Source organism: Mandrillus leucophaeus, unplaced genomic scaffold (genome assembly GCF_000951045.1).
Source record: "Mandrillus leucophaeus isolate KB7577 unplaced genomic scaffold, Mleu.le_1.0 Scaffold392, whole genome shotgun sequence".
NCBI classification, from domain to species: domain Eukaryota; kingdom Metazoa; phylum Chordata; class Mammalia; order Primates; family Cercopithecidae; genus Mandrillus; species Mandrillus leucophaeus.
In genome coordinates this window covers 1,159,914-1,179,828 of record NW_012104165.1, presented here as the reverse complement: position 1 = coordinate 1,179,828, position 19,915 = coordinate 1,159,914, and the positions used below count along the sequence as shown (strand labels likewise).

The 19,915-nt window shown below is 39.3% G+C and overlaps 1 protein-coding gene across 2 annotated transcripts; it reads right to left on the bottom strand.

The window, feature by feature from the left end:
• Window positions 1-67: 67 nt before the first annotated feature.
• Window positions 68-18,093, bottom strand: ZKSCAN8 (zinc finger with KRAB and SCAN domains 8). 2 transcript variants are annotated; one of them, XM_011991229.1, is made up of 6 exons: window positions 17,905-18,093; window positions 10,955-11,477; window positions 10,161-10,302; window positions 7,610-7,701; window positions 7,164-7,287; window positions 68-6,482 (listed from the first exon to the last, which is right to left on the bottom strand). In XM_011991229.1, exons 4-6 carry the CDS (start codon window positions 7,697-7,699, stop codon window positions 5,521-5,523), a joined length of 1,176 nt encoding a protein of 391 aa, XP_011846619.1. In that variant the 5' UTR covers window positions 7,700-7,701; window positions 10,161-10,302; window positions 10,955-11,477; window positions 17,905-18,093; the 3' UTR covers window positions 68-5,520. The 2 variants fall into 2 exon arrangements, with proteins under 2 accessions (XP_011846619.1, XP_011846618.1); XM_011991228.1 differs by having other exon boundaries at window positions 10,969-11,477.
• Window positions 18,094-19,915: the final 1,822 nt, after the last annotated feature.

The following is a 19,915-nucleotide window of genomic DNA, read 5'->3' as shown; positions in this document are numbered from 1 at the left end:
GAGCACCCAAAGTGGTAAGACACATTGTTGAAAACAGCTTAAAAATTTCTGTAGATAACACCACAAATAATCCACACAATACTTCAACAAGCATTTATTAAACGCCTACTATGTGCTCAGCACTATACTAGGCACTCGGGGGTGCAGAGATACAAATGTAAAAGTTATTATTCCTGCCCTCAAGGAGCTTACAATTTAATTTTGGAAATAAATACAAATATGAAACTATAACACAGAGTGCTAGAAAATAATTACAAAGCAACATATAAGTACATGGACCACAGTATAAACTCAAAGGTAAGTGCTGAGGCAGCACAGAATGAGGGAGGTCACCACATAAGGTGATGTCAATCAGGGAGAGCTAACTCAGAAGATATAAAGATAAGCTTTGAAGGGAGTGATGAACATGAGCTGGGACCAAAGAGCAATCTAAGCAAAAAGAATAGCATGAGAAAGGCACAGAGGCAAGAGCTTGTAAGACATCAGTAGAAGGCTGTAGGAAGTTTGAATCTGTTGAATCAAGGTGAATATGCTAGAGAGTAATGAAGGCTGATGAATATTAAGCATAGAGGTAATGGAGAATTTGGAACACCACTGCTCCATAGGAATTATCTACTGGGTGTTACTTAGTGAAAATGAAATTTTACAATAGAGATATTGTAAAAAACAGGTGTTTGAGGAGGATTGCCTTGGAAAAATTATCTACTGGGTGTTACTTAGTGAAAATGAAAATTTTACAATACAGATATTGTAAAAATGGAGTTTGAAGAGGACTACCTTGGAAACTTTATACAAGATGGGGATCCTGGGAGCAAGGAAATTGGAAAAAAAAGAATTACAGTAACCTGGGCCTCAGATCTACAAGAAAGGCTATAATGGGATGTGAGAAATGGGAGATCAAGCCTCAAGGAGAAAACTGATTAAAAACTAGACTGACAGCAAGTTTTTGGACATGGAGAATGGAGAGCAGAAAAAGATAACTCCAAGGCTGGGGTAAAAATATGAAAGGTGGTGACACTTTTCAGGGCAAAGGAATTAGGCAATGAGGCCTGTTTAAAAAGAAAACAGGGGTTGGCGATATATGGTGATGAATCCTGTTTTCAAATATCAAGTTGTACAGGTACCTGTGGAAAATTCCAAAAGTCACAAACTGACCCACAGGGTGGGAAAAATGAAGTCATTCGAATACAAATAGTAGGTATAAACAATCAAAATGGATAAACAGGAGTATAGAAAATAAAGTGAATAATAGACAGGGAGATTATTCTCAGCGGAGAAGAGAAGGGGGAGTGGGTGGAAAGATCAGTCAAAAAAAGAAAGCCAGATATTAGAGAAAAAGGTTCCCACAAGCCAAAGGAGGGAGAATTCAACAATATAAAATATAAATTAGATCAAAAGGGACATTTTAAAAAAAAAAAAAAAGGCCTTACTATTTGTCCACTGGTGAGTCTACGAACATTTCACTGGAATGCTAAGTATGAAAGCCAGCAAGAAGTAGTTTTAAGAACAGATTAAAGAAAAAGGGGGGGTTGAAAAGCGGAAGACATGTTTGAAAAACCATGAACAACAGAGGAGAAATAGAATGGTAGTTAGAAATGGGCAATGAGGTTGAAAGCATTTCACATTTTACGCAGGAGATGAACTTACTATTGTTATCCTAACTGACCATCTGCCTGGCCTGGTACATGGATATTTCATTTCCCTCCACAATTCTACTTTCCCTTTGGCAGTTTAGAGAAAAATTATATTTGAATTTATTATTGCTTTATCCTCCCAGTTACTCTGTTAAATATGTTTTGTTTGCACAATTTAGTTTTATGGTACTACAAAGCATCAGCACTTAAAAATGATATAACTATAACCCCGAAGGGCATTTTCAACCAATTTACCAGTAATTCTAATGTATTTGCACTCTACTGCATATTCTCTTCCCCAGTACCTCTCATGACAAGGGCTACATATTTTTAAACAGCTGACTAGATTACCATGTACATTATACACAGCATAGCACAGTAGTCAGAAGCACAGGCTCTAGTCTAGAATCAAACTGTGTGGGTCAGAGTCAGTTTTATCACATACTGGCTGTGTGATATTGGTCAGCTCACTCAACTCTCTAAGCCTCTGTTTCCTCATCTATAAAATGGGGGATAAAATAATACCTACTGATATGGTTTGGCTGTGTCCCCATTCAAATCTCATCTTGCATTGTAGCTCCCACAATTCCCACGTGTCGTGGGTGGGACCAAGTGGGAGATAATTGAATCATGGGGGCAGAACTTTCCTGTGCTGTTCTTGTGATAGTAAGTCTCATGAGATCACACTGTTTTATAATGAGGAGTTCCCCTGCACAAGTTCTCTCTTTGCCTGCTGCCATCTATGTATAAGACATGATTTGCTCCTCCTTGCCTTCCACCATGAGTGTGAGGCATCCCCAGCCATGCAACTGTGAGTCCATTAAACCTCTTTCCTTTATAAATTACCCAGTCTCAGGTATGTCTCTTTATTAGCAGCATGAGAACAGACTAATACACTTATTATGAGCCTGAGAAAGGCATAACAGGGTTGGGCACACAGTAAGTGCTCAATAAATGTCGGTTATTATTATCTGGAGACTCAGAACCAACAGTAAAGTTAACTGCTCTGTTTGGGAATCAACCACCATATTCTAGCACTGCATCTTGCTCCACGGAGAAAATCTTTGAAACCTAACATGCCTCTCCCAGGGCTATGTTGGATGGCATTAGAGTTATGAAAGAACCACCTTATCATGTCAGTTCCTAAAATGAGAAGCTTAGGATGGGAGGAAAAAGTACTGATGAATAGTTCATTTCAGGTAACATAAAGGTAGAATCTATAGGATAAAGGAGCTTAATGAATGCCATTCACAGTTAAGAGCTCAAAATAACACACAGCCTGGTCAATAATATTCTATGCTAAGAGTGTGAACTTGAGACAAAGAATGATTTATAATGATGTCCTCAAAGAATCCACAGCCTTTTTCTATTGTCTTATACCGTTTGGCTAATTCTATATATGTGCTGTATCAGCTTTGATAATTCTTTCAAGACAGTCTTTTCTCACACCGAATATAACACTAATTTTTCTAGTCATTATTTTCTCCGAATTTATGCCAGATGCTTAATGATTCTGAGATTTAAGTAATCTGGCTACACATTACTCTGAATACTGACACATAAAGAGACTTTAGCTAGTACATATGTACACATTTCAATATGTTGCTCTGGTCTATGGCCATACCACCCTGAATGCACCCAATGTTGTTACTATGTTGCTTTGCTAAAAGGGCTTTTTATTGGAATAGAAGAGAAGCGTTCTTCTAAAGTGTACGGCAGGTGTGTGTGTGTATACATACACATGTGTACACACACATGTATTTTCCCTCTGACAATGCACCTATCATATGTAATACCTGCATACAAGGTAGTACTGGCCCCAGGAAGAATCAGTATCTTACAGAGGGTAAGGCACAACTGAAACAGAGAGCGAAGATCTAGATATGACCAGATTTAGTTGTTTCTGGTTTCTTAAAATTTCAAATACAAAGAAATTAGGAATGGTAACTTATAAATCAAAAAAAGAAACAAGAGAAGGGAGAATAAAATAAAGGATAATGAAAAGGACTGTTGGAAACCAATTTCACAAGTGATGGGTGCCTTCATTCACCAATAGCTCAATGAAATTGATGTAGATAATTCTGATGTTGTTAGTAGTCAAAGTGGGCCATAGGGAGGCAGAGAAGGAATGTTATAGGGAAAGAATTTATGATCCAAAAGGTGGTCCTCTATGAGATAAGATTTTGATTGCTATTTTTGACCCATCAATCATAAAATAATATGATTAAGTGTTCTTTTCAAGATAGTCACAGGGTGAAATTATGAAGCTTTCATCAGAACCTATTTTTTTTTTCTGAATAGGCTTAATGTAATCAATTTTAAGTTTGAAGGTTAATTTTGGAAAGCCCAAAATTAATTCCAACTCTGGTAAATAAGTGGCTACTCAAATGGTAAAACTAAAGTGTAAGAGTAATAGAGGGTTTTCTCATATGGGTTATTAAATGGGAATTCTAAGAATGTTCCAAATATTTGGAAGAATACAGTAGTACTATTGGAATAACAGTACTTGGGAATAACAAGTGACAACCCACATTGGATGTGTAAGTTCTGGCATGTTACTTTAAACCAGTCTCATTACTTTATATAGTATTCCTTGGTATAATGAAAGCCTCAAAGATGAAATATAGTGCCTGGTGATACCGAGTTTAATAGTACATCTCTGTTGGTAGATTACAGACATGGATTACAGATCAAGTGCACCAGAGTTCAAAAGAATGAAAAACTGTGAGGTAAGATATTAGATTACCACTGTGGATATTAAAGTCATATAAACTAATGGCAAGAAACAGATGGAGAATAACGAGTGAGGTGCTAAGGCCATCTGAAGAGGTGGGTGCAAGGTAGTGATAGGAGTGACAGACCATCTAGTCAGGGAGTTTGCACAGGCTGATAAGAACCTGAGAAAGCAGTATTGTAATGGGCCAAAAAGGATGAGTATACATTCTTTGTAAGGTTTTTATCTTCCTAAAGCATCTTTGTCTCCTTCTCCTACCTGATGCCATAACTAGCATAGTGCAAACTATTTGTACCACAGTGTACAGTGGGGAGGTAGAAGGAGAGTCAGAAGTCAGCAAAATGTATAACTATCCAAGATCAAGAGCAGCTGGGCTGAGTCTCCACTCACCTCTTTCTCTGTATTACTCCCATAACCATCACTATATGTGTCCACTTCCTTTGCTGACACAGGTACTGGGACTGGGGGTGGTGAAGGATATATATAGATGCTTAATGACTCAATGGAGTCAGTGAAGGTGATACATGAAGAAAAATGCTGGAGTGCTGTTAAAAATATAGCATTCTGAGTTTGTATGGGAATACAAATTTCCACTGACTAGAAGGAATATTAGAATAAAAAAATGCACACTTAAGCATAAATACATTAAGTGTCTGTAAAATTTTCCTAGAAAGCTACATACAAATATAAGTTTCACACAGAAGCTACTTGTGACTCTAAAGCAGCTTCTTAGATCAGATTAGGAATACAAGGGCACCTTCAAGGGAATAAATGGGAGAGAGGGATCACAGGAGATAGGAAGAAGCAGAGGAACTAGGAGTAGCAGCCTCTCTCAAATCTATAGCTACTCACCTAAAAGACAAACTTAAGCACCTCAAGCCACGACAAGCAACTTGCTCTAATGCTATTTTAAATTTCTAAAGGATACATTTGTCAGGAGCTCCATCAGATACTTTCAAAGACAGTCAAGCTAATCAAACCCCAAGGCACTGGGCCCAAATTACTGAAGAGCTATCCTAATTCTGCCACCACTATAGATTCTGACACTAAAGTTGTGATGACCTTTCTGCCTTTTAGTACACTGAAAGACCTCTCACTGATGTGTGGTTTCTCTAATGCTGAATAATGCTCAAATTGTAACTGAAGTTGTTCCTAAATGCCTATGGATTCAGATTTTTCACCACTGTGGATTCTCTGATGTCGAATGAGACTCGACCTCTGAATAAAGGCTTTCCCACACTCATTACATTGGTAGGGCTTCTCCCCTGTGTGAATTCTCAGGTGTTGAATGAGACCAGTGTTCCCATTGAAAGCTTTCCCACATTCTTTACATTTATAGGGTCTTTCTCCAGTGTGGATTCTCTGATGTTCAATAAGGCCTGACTTCTGACTGAAGGCCCTCCCACACTCATTGCATTTGTAGGGTTTCTCCCCAGTGTGGCTCCTCTGATGACCAATAAGATGTGAGCTCCGCCTGAAGGTTTTCCCACACTCATCACACTCATAGGGCTTCTCCCCCGTGTGGATTCTCTGATGTCCAATGAGGTGTGAGCTATGACTGAAAGCTTTCCCACACTCATTACATTCATAGGGTCTCTCCCCACTGTGGATTCTCTGGTGCAGAATAAGGCCCGCACTCTGACTGAAAGCCTTCCCACACTGATTGCACTGATATGGCTTCTCCCCAGTGTGGATTCTCTGGTGCAGAATCAGGCCTGTGTTCTGACTGAAGGCTTTACCACACTCCTTACAGTGATAGCGTTTTACTTTGTTGTGGATATCCTGATGTGAAAGAAGGGCTGACCTGTAACTGAAGGCTTTACCACACACATTACACTGATAGGGTTTCTCCCCAGTGTGGATTCTCCAGTGGCGAACAAGGCCTGAGCTCTGAGCAAAGCTTTTCCCACATTCATCACATTTATGTCGTCTCTCTTGTGTGGGATTTCCCCGCTGCCTCTCTAATCTGCCCAGAAGGTCTCGGGCTTCTCCATGCTCAAGACCCCTGATAATATCCCCGTTGCATTTTGCAGCTGTCTCTCCATGTGGTTGGATTCCAGTAGATATTACCTGTTTTGATGCTAATTCCCTGTTCTCATTCCTGGTCTCACCACCTGAATAAAAATGTAATAAATACACATTAAGCCAATGTCACATCCTATTCTTTATGGTAGGAGAAAGGAACTGAAGATAGGGGAAAAGGAAAGTACACATGAACAGCTATAAGTAAACACAAAACTTCTGTCTCCAAAACAGCTTCTTAATAGTGACCTTGCTTAATACGAGCTAGTCAACTGGGAAAGAGGTACCATTAAAAAAAAAAAAGGTAACTGGAAGGGGAACTAAAGTCAGGAAAGGATCAACTGAGGTAAGATGAAAGCTGGGGAGTGAGAGGAATATGAAACTACTAAAAAAACTAATGAGCAGGACAGAAATGGGAAAACACCCCAAACAGTCATCAAAAGGGAGGAGATACAATTAATTTATGTGAGAAAAATCTATGTAGGAATCCCATGACAACTTGGAGAAGAAATGTATGAACTCAGACAGCACCTGTGAGATGTTAATTTCCAACTGGCAAACACGCCAGTACCCTAGTACAAAATATAAGGAAGTTCTGGACAGGAGAACAGAAGTTTCATGTAAGATTTCAAGAAGTCTAAACATTATATCCCTCCGTTGGATCCTGAGCTTAAACTCAACTATGTCTTTCAGAAAGGTTGTAGCTACTATACACATAAACAACAAACAAACAAAAAATCTAAAATGACAATAATAACCACAGTTCTCCTTACCCAGGGAGAACACGTTTCTGAAATTTTCTGGCCTGTTATCTCTACTCAGATCCTTCTGTGATGGATCAAGAAGCCACTCCTCTCGAATAAGGGACACGGCCATGTCTTCAATCTTCTCCAAAGTCTGAAACAAAACAAGATACCCATTTGGGGACTGTGATTCTTCCACAGCTCAAACCTAGAGCTTGGGAGATCCACCAGTATTGGGAGAAGATTACAACTTGGAAATGTACTATGTAAAGGGATATGAATAGCCAGGAAGAAGAGGAAAATGCATGAGATCAATTGGGGGAAATTTAGGATCGATCTGTCCCTAGGCAAAAGAATTTTTGGGACAAGTTTTTGGGTAGGTACTGCTACAAACTAGACAGTCTAGATATAGGGCAGATGCCACAAACACTGACAAGCACAGCTATGGGGTTTCAGTGAGAAGGAGCACAACTCACCTGGAACCCTGCTGTGAGAAGTGTAGCTGTCATTTCCTGGTCTCCAGAACTTCCTTTCTGGGAAGGAGTAGGACTCTGGGAAGTAGACATGGCTGAGAGGAGAAAGGAGCTATGAATGAGACCAGTCCTGTCCTGTGGTTGTGGGACTCGGCAGTCACCAATTCCAAATTATTTGTATTTCAGCAGATATACATGTATGCCAAAGATTTTGCGCATGAAGTGCTGATATCTTGGATTCTGGGCCCATATCTATGGTTGCCCCACAAAACATATGCACCCCAATGTCCCTGAAGTCAGACTGAAGTTACACTCAAAAATAGAAAGTATACTGGTTTCCTAACAGGAATCACTTTTCAATTTCTTCTCTACCATCAAAACTACTTCTATCTTTGTGCTTGTACACAGTATTTCCTTAGGTCCTGTTCTCTTGGCAAACCAAGTATCAGAATCAATCAATCTCTATTAATTCATTATCTTTCTGAAATGTCTACTATGGCTTCCAGTATTTGCTTTCTATAGATATCAAACAACTTACTATTAAAATATAGATTACTGTTTCTCAGGCAACAAGCTTTAGGACTTTAGACAAGAATTACTAAGAGTGTTTTAATGCTTCTTTAGAAATATTAAAAAGTCATATTTATAAACTAAATCGCATAAATGAAAAAATATGAAATGCAGGGGAAGATGAGATTGGAACATCTCATTCTGCAATAAAGTAAAAAAAATTCTCAAAAAACGATGGGAAAATGTCAAGAGGATTCAAGAGCCAGACTGAAGGGGCCTTCTGTGGCCAAATCTGAAATGATTTAGCAAAATAAAGACAGTGGCTGAGCACAGTGGCTCATGCCTGTAATCCCAGCACTTTGGGAGGCTGAAGTGGGCAGATCGCTTGAGGCTAGGAATTCGAGACCAGCCTGGCCAATATAGTGAAACCTCGTCTCTACAAAAATTAGCCAGGCATGGTGGCATGTGCCTGTAATCCCAGCTACTGGGGAGGCTGAGGCATATGAATCGCTGGAACCCGGGAGGCAGAGGGTCCAGTGAGCTGAGATCACTGTGATCACAGTGAGCCACTGCACTCCATCCTGGATGACAGTGAGACTCTGTCTCAAAGACAAAACAAAAACAAAATAAAGACAGTAACAGAATATTTATGGAATAAATAGGAATTTATGAGTCCATATTGATAAAGAAAAAATAATAAAATTGGGACAAGGGAACACTCTCCTTTACAATAAAGAAATATAGAAGAAATGACAGAGTTAGAAAACCACTACTTCATAACTATTTCAGTAATCACTAAGTCAGTTAAGAAGCACCAATGAACACTAAAACTAGTGTTTTAACAAGAAAAGTTTAATGAGGACTAAGATATTCAAATACACTCAAGAGTATCTTCCACAAATTATTTATTACTTATTAGTTACAAATTACTTATTAGTTACAAAGGGAAAAATAGTAACTATACAAGAATAACTTTAACCAAGTCATCAAAGATAACACCACCAATAATAGGACAAATTCCTGTTGTACCCTTAAGAAGGAGTACAACATCTCTTGTTAAGATTTAGGTCCTGTATCCTTGGCAGGGTGAGGTGTTCCTGCCAAGTATATATGACCTCAATGTAAACATGATCAAACATCATGCAAATCCAAATTGCAGCCATTCTACAAAATAACACACCTGTACTGTTCAAAAAAAAGAAAGGTTGAGGAACTGTTCCAAATTAAAGGAGACTAAAAAGCCATGACAATTAACCGCAAAGTGTGAATCCGGACTAGACTCTGAACCAGAAAGGACATAATTGGGGCAACTGGTAAAATATGAACTGTGGCCTAGGTTGGTATTGTAGCAATACTACATTTCTTAATTGTGATAAATTTAGGAATGTATTTATTTAAGTTACCTAAGAAATGCTCTTGTCTGAGGAAATACATACTGAATATTTCCAAATGAAGTGGCATGACACTACCAGCATAACCCCAAAAACACCTGTGTTGTAAATGTACTGGGGTAACAGAAATACGCAACTACATAAAAAATAGCCAAACTATTTAATTTGTCCATGAGTTTACCACTAGAATGAATAATCTATATTTAAAGCCTAAACATTTAAACACAGACATTGGGACTGGTCTGTAAACAGGATTTTAGTTCCTGGGTCTTCAGGAACGAGATAGGTATCCCAAATGGACTTTTTTTTTTTTTTTTTTTTGAGATGGAGTCTCGCTCTGTTGCCCAGGCTGGAATGCAGTGGCGTGATCTTGGCTCACTGCAAGCTCTGCCTCCCGGGTTCATGCCATTCTCCTGCCTCAGCCTCCTGAGTAGCTGAGACTACAGGTGCCCGCTAATTTTTTGTATTTTTTTTTTTAGTAGAGATGGGGTTTCACCATGTTGGCCAGGATGGTCTCGATCTCCTGACCTCGTGATCCGCCCACCTCGGCCTCCCAAAATGCTGGGATTACAGGCGTGAGCCACCACACCGGCCCCAAATGGACTTTTATTTCTACTTCCCCTCCTTATTATCAATGAAATCTGGTTACTCACCTCTCTCTTGTGACCCTTGGGGCACTGGAGATTTATGCTGGGTTGCTTCAGATTGGAGCTGAGTATTTGGAGGCTCTGGTGCAGATTCTGAATGTACTACCTCCTCCCAGAGTACCCTATGTCCATGTACATGAGCTGAGACCTGGAAACAACAAACAGTTGGATAATAAGAAATTCCTTTGCGAAATGTAATGAACAATGAAAGAGGACCAAGAACACATCTATAGGGATATATACTTGGGGAAGGAAGCAGCGGACTCTCCCTTACTCCTTAGGGACAGTAAGGAACACCAATATGTAGATGAGCACAGAAAGAAAGGCATCATTTTTGCTTAGTACTAAAGGAAAAGATTTCTGCGGATGCCTTCCCTGCTACACAGAACACCAATATTTTGTGCTCCTAAGGCAGAAGGAGGAGGAAAATAACAAACTTAAAGCAGTGCTATGCAGTAGAAAAATCTTTTAATAAGGAACTAGAAAGCCTGATTTCTGGTCTCAAATTTACCTTTAATTATTTGGGTGTCCCTGAAAAAGTAACTTAAGCTTCCTATGCATTAAGTTCCCATCTGGCAAACAAGAACAACACAGTTGTAGGGACATTATGACAAAAAAAAAAAAAAAAAAAAGGATTTATATCCTTTACAAACATAAAAAGAACTCTACAAGTCATAACTACACTAAAACTATTTTCATCCTTATCCAACAGAAACTGATGCTAAGCATCTGCTCTCCCACTGTGATGCCTATGTCCCTCTACCAAGCTTCCAGGACTCCCACAGTCACAGCATGCACACCTCCTTCTACTTACTGGTCGTCCTAGTATATCAATCTGCCTTTCCAAATCCTCTAATAGGGTCACCACCTCCTCTCCGTTCTCTAGCTGATGTTCCTTAACCAGAGTCTGGAGCTCCTCAGGTAGGATGGTCAAGAACTGCTCCAGCACCAGCAGCTCCAGGATCTGCTCCTTGGTGTTCAAATCTGGCCTCAGCCACTGATGGCAAAGTGCCCGTAGTTGGATCAGAGCTTCTCGGGGTCCTAGTGTCTCCTGGTAGCATAACTGCCTGAAGCGCAGGCGGAACAGTTCTTGGCCAGGAGGGTTATTCTCATGCAGACTAGATTCCTGGTCCCAACCATGATCCTCCTCTACCTTGACGATTACAAGATCCTCTTCAGGAGTCTGGTCTGGTGGGGATGGGGCTGACGGCTTTCTTGATTCTTCAGCCATTAGAGCCTGAAAAGTTCAGTAGGTTCGTTTCCACTATCTTCTTTATCTTCTTAAGAGAAGACTCTTCTGAGGGCCTCTTTCTAAGGGTACTTCTTCATGAAGAAAATATGATAGTGTTAAGGCAAGTCAAAAGTCACTGTAACTTACTATGGTATCTTAACAAGTTCCTTATCATGACATGGACTTCACGATTCAGCCAACTAAATGATCCTCCCCACTGTTCCAGAAATAACTTCTTACTTCCCTAACTTTCTGCCATGCCAGTCACGCCAAACCCATCCACAGAAAAATCCCTTCCTTCTGCTTTCATCACCATGTTTGGGGATGTGGAACATGGCTAAGCAAAGTCAGGAAACTATGTAGACTGGGTCTAGTTGAAATTCTGTGTTCTCAGCTAGCCTTCAGGGCTGCTCATTTAACCCCTTTTAGCCTTTGTTACACCAGCTGTACTAACCTGGTTCTACACACTTCAGCTCTCAACCTTTCCCTTACTTGTAACAGATGAGACTAATTTCCATATAATCTAATTCAAGGTATTGTCAAAAACTTTCCTAACACTTTGCTCTTCTCCACCCAACATTCCTTATCCTACCTGTGCCCCCCATCTTTCCTCCTATCTCAAGGTTAATTTCCTCTACTATGGATGTGACCTCCAACTCAAAAACTCTCTATGGAGCACTCCAAGGAACCAGGATGCCCTATTGACACCTACAATCCAAAAGTCTACTCCTACACTCAAAAGGCTACATACCATATGATTTTATTGATGTGAGATTCTGAAGTGGGAATCTCACATAAAATCATATAGTATGTAGCCTTTTGAGTCTGGCATCTTTTACATAGCATAATACATTTGTTTTTAATCAATGATGCATCAGCAGTTTGTTCCTTACGTGGATGAATGTTTAAATGTTTATCCACTTCCCAGTTGAGCAATATCTGAGTTGTTTTGTTATCACTGAACAAAGCCACTATGAACATCTGCATGAGTTCTGGTGTGAGTGTAGTTTTCATTTTATTTGGGCAAATATTCAGAGGTAAACTTGCTGTGTCATAAAACACATATATGTATAACTTTATAAGAAACTGCGAAACTGTTTTCCAAAGCACTTTGCATTCCACTACCTGTATATGAGAACTGCAGTTGCTCACCAATTTGACCAGCACTTGATATTGTTTTTGTTTTTAATTTTAGATATTCTAATAGGTGTATGTGTGGTGGCAACTCATTATGGTTTTAACATCTCGTATCATTTTAGTATGCATTTCTCTACCAATAATGTTGAGCATCTTTTTCTATGCTTACTTAACATTTGTATATCTTCTTTAGTGAAGTATTTGTTCAAAACTTTTACCTATTTTTTAATTTAGTTATTTTAAAATTAGGTTTTAAGCGTTCCTTATATACTCTAGACACAAGTCCTTTATGAGATATGTAATTTGCAAGTATTCACTCTTTTTCATTCTTTTCACAGGGTCTTTTGAAGAAAAAAAGTTCATTTTTTTTTAGTGACTGTGCTTTTTGTGTCATATCTAAGAAATCTTTGCTTAATCCAAGGTCACAAATATTTTCTCCTGTTTTTTACTAAAAGTTTTATAATTTTAGGTTTCACATTTAGGCCTATGATCCATTTTGAGTTAATTTTTGTATAAAATTTGAGGTATGGATGGAGGTTCATTTTAAGGATTCTCCTTTACGTACTCAACTGTCTTTGTGTATTTGTCAAATATCAGCTCACTATATGTATGTATATATAAGGGTCTATTTCTGGAATCTCTATTTTGTTATTTGACCATCTATTCTTTCACCAATACAGAATAGTCTTGATTGTGTGACTTTTAAAATCTTGAAACCAAGTAGGTGTGAGTCTTGCAACTTTGTTGTTCATTTTCAAAATTATTTTCACTTTTCTAGTTCTGTTGTCATTTGATACACATTTTAGAATCAGTGTATTAATTTCTACAAAAATTCTTGAATTGGATTTGTACTGAATCCATAGCTCACTTTAGGGACAATTGATATCTCAACAATACTGAGTTTTCCATTCCATGAATACAATATGTCACTCTGTTGAAGTCTTCTTTGACTTCTTTCATCAGTACTGACACTACCTTCTTAAAGGACAAGATAAAATACTGTTGCCTTTAAAATCCTTTCCTGGTGTCTCCAATTCTAAATTATTTTCCTCTCATTCTATACCTCTGTTACTTAAATGTGTATTGTTTTAATGTGACTTTCCCCATAACTGTATATTTATTAGTTCTAAAGGAATTCTGACTTCGTAACTTAATTGTATTTTCCCCAGAGGCAAAGGTCCATATCTTTATCTTATTGATAGACTCGAAGAACATTAGCTGTATTTACAATAGCAAACACAGAACATGTTTATATTTCTTGTAAGAGTGAGGTTTAAAAACAAGACCTGACGTCCAAAAAAAGTTCAATTTCATGATCTTATTTCTTTGTGAAATATGTCTATGGTTTCCATCTTTGGTACAGACATCATCTCTTGCCTAGAATTGCAATGGTAACTTTGGTTATGCTTTTTTCCCATTCATGTTCTACAGTATTGCCTACCGTGGGTTGAAATGTGTCCTCCAAAAAGATATGTTGATTTCCTAACCTCTAGTACCTGTTGATGTGACCTTATTTGGAAACAGGGGCTTTGCAGATGTAATCAAGTTAAGATGACGTTATACTGGAATGGAAGCCAATACAACTGGCACACTTTTAAAAGGAGAAAAGACACAGAGAGACTCTCAGAAAGGAGAAGGTCATGTGAAGACACAGACACACAGATGAATGACAGCTAAGTGACTACAGAAGCAGAGATGGAGTTATACAGCGCAAGCCAAAGCTTGTCAATGACAAGAAGCTAGAAGAGCATGGCTCTGGCGACACCCTGATTTTGGACATCTAGCCTCCCTAACTGTGAGACAGTAAGTGTCTATTGTATTAAACTATCAGGTTTATGACACTTTTTTTTTTTTTACAGTAGCCCTATACTGCCAGAGAGATTTTTTAAAAATATGTAGTATGACTCACTTTCTGAAAATATTTCAATAGGAACCAAATTATTTAGCATGGTATGCAAGGCCCTTTATGAATGTAAACCTGGCTGGCTTTATCTACTTTAAACTCACATAAAGCCTTTTTGGGCTGTGGCTTTCTCATACTTCCATTCTACTACAGAGTTCTTTACTCTAGCTCAGTGGTTCAAAACTGATGGCAATATTGTCCTTACCCCCATCCCAGGGACCTTTGGTAATATCTGTAAATATTTTTGTTGTCACAACTTGGGGGGAAGGGGTGCTATTATCTCATACATAGAGGCCAGGGATCCTACAACGCTCAACATAGCCCCCACCACAGAGAATTATTTGGCCCAAAGTGTCAACGCCAAGGTTGATAAATCTTGGTCTAGCTAAAACCATTCACTTTTTTTTTTTTTTTTTTTTTGAGCCAGAGTCTCACTCTGTCGCCCAGCCTGGAGTGCAGTGGCACAATCTCGGCTCACTGCAAGCTCTGCCTCCCGCGTTCATGTCATTCTCCTGCCTCAGCCTCCCAAGTAGTTGGGACTACAGGCTCCTGCCACCACGCCTGGATAATTTTTTTGTATTTTTAGTAGAGATGGAGTTTCACCGTGTTAGCCAGGATGGTCTTGATCTCCTGACCTCATGATCCGCCCACCTCAGCCTCCCAAAGTGCTGGGATTACAGGTGTGAGCCACTGTGCCCGGCCTAAAACCATTCAACTCTTAACTATAATTTATCTATTACCTTTTTCATGAGTTCTTCTCTGTCATCCCCCTGCCATTTGTCATTCCTACCAAAGCATTTTTTACATGGTCCAAATTTAGGACTTATCACATTGTGAGAATGGGTCATAGCCTTACTGCAAATGTTTATTGACAGAGGTGATCATTATCTTTGTATTTCAGGAAACACTGTAGAGAATGAAGAAGAATGTAAGTAAAGGTAGCATACCCAAAACCAGTTGTCATAAGATGCTAACATCAAGATAAAACCAGAGACCTATAGTCCACAAAGAGGAGACAGGTACTTAGGAAAAAAATCAGATTACTGTACATATAGTTCCCCATACGGATCATCAAGGCAGCGCTTGTCTTTCTAGTTTTTGGAGTTGCGGTGGGGGGTGGGGGTGGGGGTGGTGGTTGGTTTATAGACTCTTCAACCTAAAGAAAACACAGAACTTCTTTCCAGCAAAATGTCCACAGATACAAAATTGTACATTCAATTTTAGCAGGGTTCACAGACTCAAAGGCCATCTAAGAATGACAGAAAGGTTAAAAACAAACAAACAAACAAACAAATCCTCCATAGAGAGTATGTACAGAAAAGGAAGCGAATTTGAAAATTATTTTTAAAGTTAGACAAGGCCAGGAACAACAGGGTGGAGAGTAAACTACAGATTAGAAGAACCAAGGAGCAAAAGATATGGTTAAATATATCAATTAACATCAGGGGTATAGTTCACTGAGTACGATTTTACAGGAAAGTGGAGGAATTTGCTAGAATAGTGAGATTTGGGGGAAGAGAATTTGAGGAAAATGCTGAGATTTTTTTGAGAAAGGGTAATCAATTTGGTTTGAACAAATTACCTATTTGTTTTTGTTTGAATAAATTATCTATAATTTTAAGATAATTTATTTTAAAATGATCTTAGCTCATTTTAAAATAATTTAATTTTTCAAATCAAAACAAACTTAAATTTTCTTAAAATAGCTTCTTGTGGTTTAATGTTAAAAAACTTAAAGGTCATTACATGGGACATAAATTCTAACTGTTTAGAATGTGATGTTATATAGTGATAGTCTTACCATGTTTTCTTGTAAATTTCCTTAAAGCCGAAGTTCATTTTTAACTACTGAACAACTGGCCATCTATTACTGAACAATCCTTATCCATAATGGTTATAAAATATTTATTATTATTATCATTATTATTATTTAGGGACAGGGTCTCACTATGTTGCTCAGGCTTGAGTGCAGTGTCTGTTCACAGATGCAATCCCACTTCTTACCAGTACAGGAGGCTATAAAATATTTTAATGTGAAGTGTGCAGCATTCAAGAACTTTATATTGTTGATGTGGTATTAAAAAGTCTCAATAGTAATACTGATGAAAACCAGCTAATTACCAGGTTTGTTCATTTTTTATACCAAATCGGCCAACAGGTCTTGCCCATTGCCCATCTTGATTATTCTATTTAGTGGCTGATTTTCCATATTTTTAAGTCTCTTCCCTCTCTAATCAGCTAGTTTTTGAGAATTACAACCTATAAATAACTGAGTGCAAAATTACTCCACTATGTACTTTCCTCTCAGTTTTGTGCGTACATGTCTGTATTAAGTTGGTGAGCACTGTGTGGATACAGACTGATTTTTACAGTCTCCTTAAATAACACCTAGTCAAGTTTACATGAGTTTAATATGCCATCTTTAAAGCTTCCTCTGAATTTTAAATGCTGTAATCCTGTGAGATACTGAAGGCACAACTCAATTTTAACAGCATTATTTTTTCAATAGTTGTAGAAGGAATGTATTCTTCCTTCAGACTAAGTCTAATTTGAGAAATGTTTGGGAACTGAAAACAAAACAAAGAAGACATTTTCCAGGATTTAAAATCCAAGAAAAAGTAGGTGAAGCAAATACTATGCTTTGTTATCTCAAATTGCATTAGCTGAAAGTTTTAATTAACATCACATTTTACATTTAACCACAACAGAAATTCAAAACATGTATGTATTTGCTAAAACAATGACTGTTCGTAAATATACTCAACGGAACTAACAAACAACAGAAATATGTTTTTAAAGGTGGTGGTGGCAGTCAAAGTAGCCTGACAAAAATTATTCATGACTAACCAGAGTTTTGGAAATGGGGACCTCCCAGAGTTCCTCGTTGGCTAACTTCAGTTTGCTTTAACAAATGAAATAGGCATTCTGATAACGCTGAATTCTGAATTACCCTGAAATTAAAAAAAAAAAAAACAAACTTTCGTACAATTATCTAGTCAACACACCACCAGTTTCTGAAGACACTAAAGAAAGCAGAGTAACAGCAAAAATGGGTATGCATGGAAAACTGGGGCTTCCAAAAGCAAAATATGTCTTTTTTAAAAACTGAGAATTTTGTTGTGACCGAAACGCAAAATAGCGCTATCTGAAAACAATTCAGACTCTGGAAATAATTGGATAAAAAATAACATGGGGGAGGTCAGTTCCCCATTTTAAGATAAACACGATCGACTACAAAATCATACCACAAAACGATTATCTATGAAGAAAGCTTCATAAAAGGTTCCCTCGCAAAAAGTTCGAGGGCAATGCGTGGGGACGTACTCTGCCTGTACCAGCAACTAAGGCGTCGGAATCGGTCCGCGGCGACGACCACCGCACAGGCCCCTCTGCGGACCCCTCACGCCAGTCCTCAGCTGCGGCCTGGACCAGCCACAAAGCACCCACTTTTCTCCGACCCAGAGCCCGACCGTACTCACTGTGAGTTGCAGAGGCGCCCCGGCGGGGGGAAGGTACGCTGCAACGGATAAACACACCCGGAGAAAGGTCGGGAAGTAAAGGGGATGAAAACTGTACTCCGACCACGGCCCTCCGGCCACTAACTTCCAAATCTGCGGAGGCACAACACCGTCCAGCACGCATCTTGCCCCAAAGGCACTTCCGGAAGCTCTCTAGGAGTCCTGGAGGTCTAAAAGCTCTATGGTCTGCCGACTGCGGGTACAGGAGTACCACGCCCCTCACCTGCTGTGTGCTGTGCCTCGGGTTCGTCTGCGTGCCTCAGGCTTCCCCGTCGCTGGGGCAGTGAACGTGCTGGGGAATAACGGACCTTGGTGTCCCCTCTGCCTTGTGTGCTCGTGCAGCTCCGCGCGTTCGCTGACAATAGTAACGGCCCCCTGGGGGTAGATATCCGACGTAGGGAGGCTGGAGCTGTGTAAGGAGGCTAGGAAAGTGTTGGAGGAGGGAGCACTTCATGGTTCCTTAGGATTCCAACTGGACTCGCGTTTGGCCCCGTTACATACCCTGTACTTTACTGTTCATAAATATATTCATAAATATATCCAGTCCTCCCACATAGAGTACAAACTTCATGAGAAATTCCTGCTAATCACAGTTCATAGTTTTGTGAAATCCCTATGGCATGGCACTTAGGAATCGCATACTTTATTAAGTGTTCAAAAAATCGTAATTAAATATATATTCTTTTTGGATCTTTACATATTTCCCACTCTTTCCTATGTTAATGAATTTCAATTGCTTACAACATCTGCTTTGCTGCTTAGCTGTTTTAATGCTAAACCTATGATGTAAGCTTGGGGAGTAAACCCTAGTTTTAATACCACAAAATTTGGGGAACAAATCTATGTTCATTCTTTTTTTGCTAGTCTTTTTTTTTTTTGAGACGGGGCGCTATTGCAGAGCGTGGTGGTGTGATCATAGCTCACGGCAGCCTCAACCTTCTGGGCTCAAGCAATCTTCCCACCTAAGTCCCCCAAGTAGCTGGGACTACAGGTGTTCACCAACCTCAGCTTTAAAAAATTTTTTCTTGTAGAAACGGGGTGGGGGGGGGGTCTCACTATGTTGCCCAGGCTGGTTTCGAACTCCTGGGCTCAAGTGATCCTCCTGCCTCAGTCTCCCAAAGTCCTGGGATTACAGGCATGAGCCACCGCCCTGGCCCTATGTAATGAACAGACCTGTTGCATTACAGCTTTTTAACTTTTGAGACTAATAGGATTTCAGGGGTGGAGGTTGTGGCAAGCGTTAATTTTTGTTGTTTAGGTCTCATGTATTTATTTCCTTCAGCGCCTTTCCCAACCACCTATTTATTGAGTTCTCAGGGCTCCTCCAATTTTCACCTTAATTTCCCTCTTTATCTGCTCCTGCTGGTAGCTACCACCACCGTTTCTATCCCTTCCCAATTACTAACTCCCCAAATTTTGTGTACTGACAAAGTTGTTTTGATTTAAGGGTTTTGTCATCTAATCATCACATGAAAACAAGTAAATAATAGTAAACACTAGGAAGCTACAGTGCTTCTGGACTCCTTCAAAGCACTTATTTTTGCTTTTTATTTCACAGCTGTTGCTTTCCACCTGGGATGGTAACTGGAAGTAACTGGTGACAGATTAGAACTCTACTTTGTTTCTTTTTTTATGTTTAAAAAATAACTTTTTTGGCTGAGCAAGGTGGCTCATGACTGTAATCCCAGCACTTTGGGAAGCTGCGGGAGGATCACCTGAGCTCAGGAGTTTGAGACCAGCCTGTTCAACATGGCAAAACCCCGTCTTGGCAAAAAATACAAAAATTAGCCGGGCATGGTGGTGGGCTCCTGTGGTCACAGCTACTCCAGAGGCTGGGGCAGGAGAATCACATGAGCCTGGAAGGCAGAGGCTGCAGTGAGCTGAGATCCTGCCATTGCACTCCAGCCTGATCAGTGGAGCAAGACCCTGTCTCATCTTAAATAAACAAACAAATAATTTTTAAGTCTGAAGT